General features: G+C 36.4%; 1 protein-coding gene across 1 annotated transcript; it reads left to right on the plus strand.

The window, feature by feature from the left end:
• Positions 1-1,213, plus strand: LOC147547853 (mini zinc finger protein 2-like). Its single transcript, XM_086669567.1, has one exon. It carries the CDS (start codon positions 130-132, stop codon positions 418-420), a length of 291 nt encoding a protein of 96 aa, XP_086525693.1. The 5' UTR covers positions 1-129; the 3' UTR covers positions 421-1,213.
• The last annotated feature ends 12,801 nt before the right edge of the window (positions 1,214-14,014 follow it).

The raw sequence follows: 14,014 nt of genomic DNA on the forward strand, positions 1-14,014 counted from the left end.
ATAGCTACATGAGTACTAACGAACTTGACCTAACTTTATCTTTTAAAACCTAACTAGGGTTTTCTCTTTCTTTTTTCTTTCCTCTCAGATCAAGGGTTTGTGAAGGGTGAATTAAGGTTTGTGAACATCATGAAGAAGAGACAAGGAAGATCAAAGAGAGAAGATAGAGATGGGGAAAATAATTCAAATACAACTTCTTCATGTACTATAAGGAATGTTAGATATGGAGAATGTCAAAAAAATCATGCAGCTAATATGGGAGGATATGCAGTTGATGGTTGCAGAGAATTCATGGCAGATGGGGAGGAAGGAACCGCCGGCGAATTTCGGTGTGCCGCTTGTGGTTGTCATCGTGATTTTCATAGAAGAGAAGTTGATTATGAGGAGGTCTGTGAACATAATTCATCTTCTTCTAATTAAAGTTATATACTAATACAAAAAGATTACTAATTAAGCACTAATTGCTGAAATTTGACTGCCAATTTTTTTGTGTTTGTGATTGTTGTAAAATTTCCTTGTTTTGATCTTTCTTTCTGTGTGTTATTCTGGCTATTTGGAGATCATTATATATATAGGTTTGATGTGTTATATATTGAAGAAGATAAATTTGTGACTTTTTTAAACAACAAGATTGGAACACTTGTTGGATTTGGAACAAATGTATTCCTTCGAAAGTCTCTTTTCTTCTTTGGGCTATCATCCATAAAGCTGCTCCGGCCATAGACAAGATTATACGAAGAGGCTTCATAGCTCCAAACAGATGCTCTCTGTGTAAGTCCAGTTGTGAATCATCTGATCACTTGTTCCTTAATTGCCCCTTCACTTCTAACATTTGGCAAGCTTTAATCCCCTCTAATCATACAAACAATAGCACACAATCAATCTCTAACCTCTTGATCGAATGGAAATCAAAGAAAGTTACAGTTAGAAAGTCATTCCTCCAGCACCCCTCCGGCAATCATAGGGGTCATATGGTTAGAGCGAAATAATAGAGTTATGGAGATACAAAATGATATAGAAGCTACCCAGGATAATATCATCATTCAAGCAAAGAGCCTAATTCACTCTTAGCCAATCAATCAACTATGAAGCAAGTGGACCCCTTTTAGCCAATACATCAGGAATTATGACGCTTTATCTAGGCTATAAGCCTCATGTAACTGATTTTTCATGTCTTTTGTCTTGGTAATGGATGGATAGTTATCTAGGCTTCTACCATTGCGTGGTTTTATTTTTTCATCAATGATACTATTTTATCTTATCCAAAAAAGAAGATTGTAACACTGGTAGCTAACTGATGTGATTAGATTTGATTGGGAGGATAAGTAGTTGATTAAGGGACATTCTTAATTTGTATACTTTGGAGAAGGTAGGTAGGAAAATAGTTCAAAGCATAGAATGTAGTTTCACCAGGATGACTATAATATAACTGTGACAATGTAAAAAATTGTTTAGAAGTGACTCCACAAAGGAAGGAATATATTCATAAAAATGACTAGGGTTTAAGAGGACCTCTATCTACATGTCTTTTCTTTGCTTAGCATTCTGCCTATTTACTTTCTCAAAAATTCACAGCCTAAGTTATGTTTTTGTGTCCTTTTAGGCGCGTTTGGCACTCAAGAAAGGAATGGTTACAAAAAAATAGTAACTCCCTAATGTGATTCCCAGTAATTAAATGTATTGTTTGGTTGGGTTAGGAATATGATTAGTAGAGATAGATTTTTAAACTAAAAATTCCAAAAGTTAGTGAATCGTGAACCTACACTCCTCTCTAGGTTTGGGATTTGAGAAGGATAACATTGCCAATATAATTTTTGATGTATCTCCATGCACCAAACACCATTATCAGACGTATTTCTTGATAATTGTATTTCAATCCTCTAAACAAAACATAGTTTTACAGTATAGGTGAAACTATATCTACAGGGGAGTTCTACAACTTCTTTGCGAATACATATGTACTATGTTTATTAAGAAGTTACAAAAAGAAAATATTATAGGTCAAAATACAAAAGGTGATGCGCAAATATTAGGTCAAAATACAAAAAGAATTTTTGAGATATTTATTTTCCTACTTCTGATAAAACTAAAACTTTATCCATAAGAGCATCTCGAATTAAATAAGACACACAACACAAACTCTTAGAATATTAGGTGTCCAGTGTCAATCAGGATTTTTCTTTCTAAGTGACAAATAGAGATCTTTTAAAGTTTCTGTGTGTAAGAGTCAATCTTAAATTTAATAAGGGAAAAAGTAGTTATAAAATAAGATTTCTTATTAGTATTTTTAAAGTTAAATAAGGTGACACTTAAATACACTCAAGAGGACCCTCTAATCAATGAATGTCTAACACAATGTCCATTGAAAATAAATTTTAGTAAAAACTCTAAAATTCTATGTGACGCACTATAAGTTCTGAGTTTGAATGTTCCATTGAAGATACTCTAAGACTTTTAGAATTTATTTTATTGCGTTGGAGTTCCTCTGACCATACCGATCACTTCCTCTAAAATATGCTACGAAACTATTATCAATTAAGTTAATCTAGCTAGCTAAATATTTTCTCTTAAAAGAACTTTCTGCCTTCATTTGGAGCTCTATTTTGTGGAAATTCTAAAGTATGTTTTAAGGGTGTGTTTGATATCTCCTATGAGAGAATGGATGAAAGATCCAAAATTGGGCCCAAAATAAGAGCCCAACCCAAACTCGGACAAAATTGTAAAGCAGGTCCAATGCGTCAGACCAAGAGATGAAATATCCGGAAAGTCCTTATTCTTTTCGAAATTTACGAAATTGCCATCAAAAAGTTTTCCAGAAAAACGAAAATTTCTGAAAAACTAGCTGACACACTAGGCTGTCAGACAGTGTACTTTCCACATATTTACAACATTGCCACCGAAAAATTTCCGGAAAACACGAAATTTTTTGAAAAATAGTCTGACGTACTGACATCAAACCTTGTACTTTCTCACAAAATTACAGAATTACCATTACAAAATTACCCACTTGCCATTTTCGTTTTTTTTTTCAGATTTATTTCTTTTTTTATTTTCTCCCACACATATTTCTCTCTCTAATCTCAACAAATTTCTCTCTCCAATCTCAACAAATTTCCTTCTTTTTTCCAGATTTATTTCTTATCTCTTTAAAATTAAATTTTTCTCATTTTTGATAGTTTTCCATTGATTTATTTTCATATATTCTGTGTACTGGGAATTTGGTTATGTACTAGACATTTTTGTACTGAGAAATTTTCTTGTTTTCTGGAAATTGTCTTGTGTACCGGGTATTGTTCTGTGTACTCGGAATTTGGTTATCCACTAGACATTTTTGTACAGGGGAATTTTCTTGTTTTCTGGAAATTGTCTTGTGTACTGGAAATTGTTTTGTTTACTGGAAATTTGGTTATGTACTAGACAATTTTGTAGTGGAAATTTTCTTGTGTACCGAGAATTGTTCTGTGTACTAGTCAACTTTAAACCAATTTCTTTTTTTTGTAACCAAATCTTTCTAAAATGTGAAACAAAATAAGAATGTGAAACAAATCTTTCCAAAATGTGAAACAAAATAAGATAGATGATGAAGATCTTGGATTTACTGGTCAACTTTAAACCAAATATTTCTAAAATGTGAAACAAAATAAGAATGATGAAGAAGATCTTGGATGTATAAATCTGGAAAGATCTGGAAACAAAATAAATTAAAAAATAGATAGAGATGAAGAAATAAATAAATCGATTGAAAGAGATGAAGAAGATAAATAAGAACATAAAACTTAAAGAGAGAAAGAACTGAAAACTTTGATGTTTTTAGAGATTGAAAGTGATGAAGAAATAAATAAATCGATTGAAAGAGATGAAGTAGATATATATGAACATAAAACTTTTAGAGAGAGAAAGAACTGGAAACTTTGATATTTTTAGAGATTGAAAAAGATGGAGAAGATAAAATGTGAAGCAAAATAAGAACGATGAAGAAGATATTTGGATGTATAAATAGGAACAAAGAAGGAATTGAAACAGAATACAATGGGCGGGATCCAAAAAAATGGCCGAAATTTCGTCAAAAATGGCGCCATTTTTGAAATTTCAAAAAATCTGAATGTCTTTCTGTTGTGACGTCATGTACGGGAAACTAATTAATTCGCTGTCTCGCGTCAGAGTGTCAGAAAATGGGAAATATCCCGTCCAAGGGCAAGAAGGGGAGGAAAAAAAATAAAACCAGGAAAAAGTATTGTTTTCTCACATTTGGACCTGCTTCACATTTTTTGCCGAAAATGGATTAGGTTCTCATTTACCCCCCCAAAATTTGGATCTCTCACTCATTTTTTGATCTCCTATTTCCATGGAAATAAAGAATTAGGTATTTCCACCGTTTGATACGTAGTATAATTCCATGGCTTTAATTCCCTAGGGAATCTATTTCCATGAAATAACCCACTTTTAATTCCTTGCTCTACCCTAGGAATTAGTTTCCGTGGAAAGTAAAAAATCAAATAAAAATATTTTAATATATTCGGATTTTTTTTTTTTGTTAAACATATATTCGGATACTTGAAACCTAATATTTATCGCCATATATGTTGTAAATGACATTTTACCCATAAAATTTAGCAAAATAAACTTTTATTTATACATTGGGCAAATGACATTTTTGCCCTTCTTAATGACATGTTTTACAAAGTTAATAAATTGACATTTTGACTTTATATAGCTAAAATTACATTTTTACCGTTTTATAATATCAAATTGACATCTGACCCTTATGGTAAAATGACATTTTTACCCTCGTATAAATTAAAGTGACATTTTTGCCCTTATGTGGTCTGAATGACATTCTTACCTTTATCTTGTAAAAATGGCATGTCTGCACTTTCACATTGAAATGGCACAAAGTTAAATAATTTTACAACATAGGTGCAAAAGTATAATTATGAAAAGATAAGGGTAAAAATGTAATTTAGACAGCATAAGGACGAAAATGTAATTGTAACATAAAAGAAAAAATGACATTTTGACTATATAAGGAGTAACTAGAAACTCTTAATTGAATATTATATTCGTAGAAGTTAGTTGTCAACCAAATAACAGAGTTCGTAATTCCACGAAAAAATAAATGACTATTAAACGAAAGAATTCTTATTTTCACGGAATAAATTCCGTGGAAGACTTTCCATGGAACTCTTTTATTTTCATGGAATTATTTTCCTTGTATCAAACACAACCTAAGTGTAACTCGTATCTTTCCTTCGGAAATATATAAATGTTATTCAAAACCAATTTATTAATGAAGATTTGGTGGAATAAATTCATTTCTTCTGTTCAAAAATTTTAGTTATGCTATCTCCTTCACCTTCTTTTAATGACTATCACTAATCGCTCATTATTCCCTAACTAATGTAGTATAATTCACTAGTGGTGAGTGGGAAGGAATAATTAGTATCACATATATCTTAACCATAGTTAGTTAAGAAGGATTATCAACATTAGTGGACTATTAGTACAATTAAGGTCCCAAATATATTATTATGTGTTCTTTTCTAATAATGAAAGAATCTCATCCTTAAAAAGTAACTACTTTAAGTGGGTTATAGAAATAAATAAGCAAAAACAGATTATACCTTTAGAATATGGTCAAAAGGAAATGATTAGTGGAGCGAAACAAAGATAGGATATTATTTTATAACCTAAAGAAGATTAAAGAGCAAATGAAATCTTTAGTGTAGACATATGGAAAATTAAGAACTAAACTTTTTCTCTAGATTGGCTGTTGTATATTTCCACTGAGCCACTTCAACCGTGGAGCTCCACATGCTCGTCCAAGTTGGAATCTATTTTAAATTTGGGGCCCACTTTAGGAGTTCCACTCCAACGGTAAAACACTATTCGCCCCTGTTATGTCAATCGGGATTTAATGTGATCAATAAGAATAATCCAAGACAAGCAATAGGAATAGTAAAGAACAATCAAGAACAGAACACAGAGATTTACGTGGTTCGGTTGGTGAGACCTACTCCACGGCGACAACGGCGCGATGATTTCCGCTATGATAAGCAAACAAGTTTACACAAGAGATTCGTGAGATTGTGCCTTCTGATATCTCCTTAGGGTTTAGTTTATATAGCCACTAAACCCTAATCCATCCGCCTCACCGACTCTCTACAACCGACTCTCTCTACAGCTGACATTATACACGGATAACTCTAATCACCGACGTAAGTCTAGCTTCTGCATTCCAGCTCTGTCTCGGAGTCCAGCTCTGCCTCACAGCCCTACTTCGCATACCAGCTCTGTCTCAGTAATCAGCTCAGCTAATGGGTCTAAAATTCGGCGCCGAGTTGGCGGGTCGTAAACCGGGTTCGATACCAATCCATATTCGAGTCACTTCTAACAATTCTCCACCTTGACTTGAATATGCTCATCTTGACTTAAATCTGGCACCATCATAGCCCAGCGCCTCTGAGCCATCGTCGCTTCAGCCCTGGTAGGGCTAATATCTGGAAATCTCAATCAAGTTTAAGCAATGCTTAAGCTTAAAAGTTGTAACTGCTTGGTCAGCATATCCGCTGGATTCTCTGTCGCAGAAACCTTCTTCATCGTGATCTTTCCTTGTTCAATCACGTCCTTGATAAAGTGATACCTGACGTCAATGTGTTTAGTTCTCCCGTGATACATTTGATTTTTGGTCAAATGAATAGCACTCTGGTTTTCGCAGTAGACCTTTGTCACCTCCTGCTTCAGGCCCAAATCCCGAACTAAACTACTCATCCATATTGCCTCCTTCACCGCCTCTGTTGCTGCCATGTACTCTGCTTCCGTTGTAGAAAGCGCTACCACCGACTGCAGCACTGCTCTCCAACTAATGGCACTCCCACAGAGTGTGAACGTATAGCCCGTCAGCGACCTCTTTCTATCAAGATCCCCCGAAAAATCCGAATCTACAAATCCAACTAACGAATCAGAAGTGTCAGCCCTTCTTTCGTAAACCAGACCAAGCTTCGCAATTCCTCCCAGATACCGCAGTATCCATTTCACAGCCTGCCAATGACCTCTCCTAGGTTCATGTATCTGCTTACTACACTAACAGCATGTAGCGCCCCAAATCCCAAATCTCAAGCCGCCTTGAAATCGAAGATTTGAGACCTTCAAACTGGATCCACGAGCGACGCCTACCATGAGTGCACAATCAATACCTGAAAAAACGAAATAGCTGGGTTAAAACCCAACTGCAGTAGATTTCCTCAAACCTAAGTCTCGGGTAGGCAAGCTCAATCCCCAATCAAGGAAGTATTTCATTCATATTCATTATTGGCGTTATCTACAATTTAACGTGACAACTAACATAATACCACGAGATTTACCACACGCATGTAGAAATTAGTAATTTATGTTCTTGGTTATTAGGCTTTCAACGTCCTCGTATTCTAATCCAATATTAACTCTCGTGATAATAATCTTTCTCTTTTTCAATAGGTATAAAAAGATCACACTATTCACCAAGATAGACCTTTATAGAACCCTAACTTGACGATTAAGTCAACAAAACATTATGCCAAAGACACAATCATCCAACTCTCGTCGAATGATATGACAAGTTGGTGTCTTCGTTGTATGAGAGTGTGGTCCACAAGGTCATCCATTGTGTTAGCGCCGACCCCATACGCTCCATACCTAGATCACATCCGGTAGAGGGGGCCGAACCAACCACATAAACTCATACAACCCTCCATCAACTCCATCATCACACACATAATAGCATCATACAACAAACATAAGTTGAATAAACCACAAGGTCATCCATTGTGTTAGCGCCGACCCCATACGCTCCATACCTACATCACCTTCGGTAGAGAGGGTCGAACCAACCACATAAACTCATACAACCTTCCATCACATCACACACATAATAACATCATACAACAAACATAAGTCGAATGAGAGTGTGGCCCACAAGGTCATCCATTGTGTTAGCGCCGACCCCATACGCTCCATACCTACATCACCTTCGGTAGAGAGGGTCGAACCAACCACATAAACTCATACAACCTTCCATCACATCACACACATAATAACATCATACAACAAACATAAGTCTAATGAGAGTGTGGCCCACAAGGTCATCCATTGTGTTAGCGCCGACCCCATACGCTCCATTCCTACATCACCTTCGGTAGAGAGGGTCGAACCAACCACATAAACTCATTCAACCCTCCATCACATCCATCGCATCACACACATAATAGCATCATAATAGCATAACACCACAAACATTGGCTCTAATAAAGAATTACAAACAAGTTTTCCAAACCATTCAAGCCAACAACACATGGCAAGTCAAAATGGATGATGCTCATAATAGATCCTCACGTGGATCACAACCTCAAACAAACAAATAACAATAATAGTTAACGAATATAGACTCACCAATATAAGGTATCATATACCTAGGAAATACATTGCTTACAGAATAGAAACCATGTGACTTATCTCAATCAATTAGCTCATTGGAGATTGTATCGACACCTAGTACAAAAACTATTATAACTTCTCACTCGGAACTTCAATTAACTCACCGTTTGAACCACTAGAAAGTAGACAAATAGACATTTCCAACCATATAAGATACACACCGAGATTCATTACCAATCAATACCAGATCTAATTTTAATCTACACCGAAATACAGTAGGGACTGCTGTGACACCTCGTACGAAAACTATTATAACTCCTCTTGGAACTCCAATTAACTAACTGTTCGAACCACTAGAAAGTAGACAAACAGACCTTTCCAACCATATAAGATACACACCGAGATTCATTATCAATCAATACCAGATTTACTTTTAATCTAGACAGAAATACAGTAGGGACTGCTCTGACACCTCGTACGAAAACAATTGTAACTCCTCGCTCGGAACTCCAATTAACTCACCGTTTGAACCATTAGAAAGTAGACAAACAGACCTTTCCAACCATATAAGATAGAAACCTAGATTCGTTACCAATAAATCCAGATCTAATTTTGAAGTTAGATCAAAACATTGTCCTATATAGATATTTTATGGAATTCAAGATAGAACTAATATCTAAATCATTCAATCATCCTTTTTAGAACTTTATGTGATTAACAATACTAAACCTATCATGGAATCAATTGAAAAAGCCTACAAAAGAATTAGGAGATAAGAAATCTACCTCTTTTGCCTTAGATGACATCAAGACCACAATCATGCCCCTTTCTCTCTTTAGAGAACTCCATCTCTACCCCTTTTCTTCTTTATCCATTCTTCATTCACTAAGAGTGGTTTGTTGAGGATTAAGAAGATATACTAACCACAACATAAACAATACATAGATTTCTTCAACTTATTCATCAAAATCTTCTCCAAAGAATACCATTTCTCTTTCTCTCTCTAAGTTTTGTTCTAGATCTACAAAAAGAGCTCTAGACCCCTTTTTATGTAATTAACTCAAGCAACCCTAGTTTTCCTTCTAACCCACTTCTATTTTATGATGCTCAAGCCCACACTAACTTACTCTTCATATTAGGCCCAACCCCAAATTGACCAAGAGTTAGGTTATTTTCACCTAATGTGATATATATAGAAAATAGGGGTGTTACACAGCATGTGAAATATCAGGCCTTGTGCACACCATAGCATACATAATGCTACTTACTGCATTTGCTTAAGGCATCCGAGAGATGTACTCCGTCTCGTCATCAGTTGTTGGTGACAGTTCACCCGAAAGCTTGAAGTGTGCTGTCAATGGAGTACCAACAGGTTTTGCCTCAGTCATACCAAAACGTTCCAACACCTTCTCGATGTACGTTTTCTGAGACAAGAACAATTTTCCAGTAGATTTGTCTCTCCGTATCTCCATACCCAATATCTTTCTTGAGGCACCCAAGTCTTTCATCTCAAACTCACCCTTTAACTGATCCTTTGACATGTGGATTTCCGACATATCCTTGCAAGCTATCAGCATGTCATCCACATACAGGAGTATATACACATAAGAACCTCTGATAGTTTCCTGTGGTACACACAACTATCACATCTGCTTCTGTCATAGCCGTTTTTGACCATAAACGTGTCAAAACGCTTATACCACTGGCTAGGAGACTGTTTCAGTCCATACAAAGACTTTTTCAGCAAACAGACCTGGTCTTCTTTCTCGAGAATTTCAAACCCCTCTGGCTGACGCATATAAATTTTTCTTCCAACTCTCCATGTAAGAACGCAGTCTTAACATCAAGTTGCTCCAATTCCATATCATACAAAGCAACCATAGCAAGTATCACTCTAATAGAGCTATGTTTAACAACAAGAGAAAATACCTGATTGAAGTCTATCCCTTCTCGCTATGTAAACCTCTTAGCTACTAACCGTGTTTTGTATCGTGCATCTTCCACCCCTCGGATTCCTTCCTTCTTCTTGAAAACCCATTTTCTACCAACAATCTTCTGACCCTTAGGCTGCTCGGCTAACTCCCAGACCTGGTTCTTCCGAAGAGACTCAATCTCCTCATTTATGGCAAGAGACCACTGCCGTGATTCATCACTCCCCATAGCTTCTTCGTAGGTGCATGGCTCACCTCCATCTATGCTTTCCCCCACACTAAGTGCAAATGCAACCATATCTGTCATCCCATACCTTTCTGGTGCCCGAATGTTTCTCCTTCCCCTGTTCCTCGCAACACTGTAATGAACCAGCTCTGGTTCATCTTCCTCAGCTTGCTCATCTACCTGAGGTTGAACCTCTTTCGGAGTGTCTATCTCAAACTCCACTTGCTCCTTATGATCTTCTTGCTCCACCTGTTTACCAACACCCTCCTGAACATCTACAGGCGTTACCTTCTGAGTTACCATGGTTAACTCATCAAAAGTAACATCTCTACTTATGAGAAACTTCTTCGATTTTCCATCTAGATTCCACAACCGATAACCCTTAACTCCAGGCTCATACCCAAGAAATACACATTTCTTAGCCCTCTGATCAAGTTTACCTTCTTGAACATGTGCATAAGCCGGACAACCAAAGATCCTCGAGTTCTCATAATTACCAGGATAACCAGACCATACCTCATTATGAGTTTTACATTCAATAGATATACAGGGTGAAATATTTACCAAATACGCTGCCGTGTTCACTGCTTCAGCCCAGAACACCTCCGGCCCCTGCATTCGAAAGCATACAACGAGCTTGTTCCAATAGAGTTTTGTTTATACGTTCCGCCACCCCATTCTTCTGTGGGGTCTTTCTGACCGTATGGTGTCTCATTATCCCTTCGTCTACACAGAACCTATTAAACTCATTTTCGTAAAATTTCATGCCATTGTCAGTCCTCAAGCATTTGATCGATTTTCCAGTCTGCTTCTCGATCAAGGTCTTCCACTGATTGAACTTGACGAATGCCTCATCTTTGCGTTTCAGTACGTAGACCCATACTTTCCTGGAAAAATCATATATCAAGGTCAACATGTATCTACCCCCACTAGGGCTGGGAAAACGGTCCGAGACCCCGGGGTCCGGCCCGTTCGGCCCGGACTGTTAGAGACCGCTGCCCGTAGCCAACCCGAGCCGGGCTAACCCGGCCCGATGAATCGGGCTTATAGGGTCGGGATTCAGACATAACCTCAAATCCGAGTCCCGGCCCGTTATACCCGTCCGATATACCCGCCCGAGTTCCGATGCCCGAAACCCGCCCGATATACCCGCCCGAGTTGTGATGCCCGAGACCCGTCCGATCAAACATATAAAGATTATGTTTTAAACTGATCCAAGGGGTAAAATCTTTTGGCCATCAAAGAGCCTTGCTCCCATATCTTTGATCCAATAGTGAGGGACTTAAGAGATGGAACTTACATAAATTTTGGCCTTGAAGAGGCTTGTATTGTAGAGTGTTTAAGAGGTTATATATAACCATTCCCTTTTCTCCTTCATCTTCACCCCCAACAATGTGGGAGTAAATAGGTTTAACTTGCTTGCAATCCAAGAAGTGTGGTTTGATTCATATAATCACAACCCCATATGAATTCTTCTCTAGATGTTCAATGTGGGACTAAGTCTCCAAAGAGAACAACAAAAATCTCTTAACTTTATTAGTCCCACATCACCTATTTACAGTTAGAACATGTATTTGAGACTCTTATTAAATAGGAAATAAGGTTCACTCAAAACATCAAGTCTATTTTATTTATTAGTCTTACATCACCTATTGAGACTTAAGTGGAAGTGAAGTGAATCTCTTATTTTAAATGAAAGAAGAAAATTATTATGAATAAATGCAATGAAGAATTAATCGGGTCTAATGTCATAAGATAGAATAAAGATAAATTTGTACAACTTTTAAAAAGAAAAAACCCAAACATGACCATTTATACATTTTATTATATGATTATTGAAAGTATCTAATGAGTTAATGATTTTAGCCTTTAAAAGCCTTTTGAGAAAGGCAAATGAAGGAGTTATTTATAACCTTTATTCTTGCATCTCTACCTATAAGACCATCAATGTGGTACTAAAGATTGAAAACTTTAGGATTGAACATCAAAGAGGGAGAACTTGTAACCTCTCCCCTTTGCTTCTTTTATCTCTAACTCAAAGGTGTGGGACTAACATTATGAAGTTTGGTTAAAGTTTGTTGTGTGATGGTGGCCTTCTTGTGACCTTCACTAACTATGGGGCATGGTCAATAGTAATTGACTATATCAAATGGTCTCTATGACCATGTTTTTTTCTCCTAACTTTGATGTGTTTTATTTTTCAACGCAAAAATATTTGGATAGATATTTCGAATGTTTGACACTTCTTATGATATAGATTCTTCCTCTTTGTTCCCTAAGAACTCCCCCAAGCTCTCTTGTACTCTTTCTCTTCGATCCTCCCATTGTTGAGTACTTGAGTTGTTCATCATTTTCATATTTCTTTGTTTGTCGAGTAGTGGTAATAACACAAATTATAAGACTATTTCTTGTTTGTGTTTGTAATGGTTTTTCGTTCAATGGTGAGTGTTTGTGTTGAATTATGAAGAATAAAGAAGAGTTGGGGTCTTCTTATAGAGGTGGGGAGTGGTCCATGTTCACAAAAATGTCACATTAGGGAATGAGCATATAATTCTTTTGTCACATAGATTGTTATATATAGTTAGGCACCCAAATACTTTAGGCATGAGCCTTCTTTTTCACCACTGTCAGACCATATTCACATTTGGGAACTATAGTTCATGGAGATGGTCTAAGTCACTAAGTGGGGAAAAAACTACGACCAAATAATTGGTGAAATTGATCAAGACCAAAATATGAAGAATATGGACCAGAGCACTTTTTCTTGATCATTTTTGAAAACTTCATTAGAACATAGAGATATGGCACCTTGTGATTAAAATGCATCACAAAGATATGGAAAATCCGATGGCACCTTGTGATTAAAATGCATCATAGTAGTACTAATACTAGTTTGGGTATTGATGAGAAGAGTAAGAATATAGATTTGACTTGGTTGGATGAAAAATTGAAAGTGATTGAAGATTTATAGAAAAATAAGAAAGATAAAACTTGGCAAGATGATGATGGTGGTGAGAGTGATTCAAGTCCTAATATGTTGGAACAATGAAATAGAGAGGTGTGGGAATAAATAAATGAAAAGATGAGAGAATATGAGAGGTGTGGGACTAAATAGATGAATGGAGGCAAAAAAAAGTGATCTCAATTCTCGTTTTGTGATGGATCATGTTTTAGTCCCACACCTTTGGGACAAGAGAAAAAGTACTTGGAGAAGAGTTATTTATATTCATCTTCTCAAATATCTCAAGTATCTCTTTCACTTTCCTCACACAAAGTGGTTGGGTATTGAGTAACTGTTTGTTTTTATATAAAATTTTATTTATATAAAATAAATATATATATAAGATAAATTTATTTTTTTGAATATAATAAAATAACCCGAGCCCGTTGGAACCCGCTCGGGCAGCCGGGCTCGGACGGGCTACGGGCACCAATATGGTGTTTTTGG

This window comes from Eschscholzia californica, unplaced genomic scaffold (assembly GCF_041429995.1).
Source record: "Eschscholzia californica isolate CP2 unplaced genomic scaffold, dmEscCali1.0.p SCAF_3, whole genome shotgun sequence".
NCBI classification, from domain to species: domain Eukaryota; kingdom Viridiplantae; phylum Streptophyta; class Magnoliopsida; order Ranunculales; family Papaveraceae; genus Eschscholzia; species Eschscholzia californica.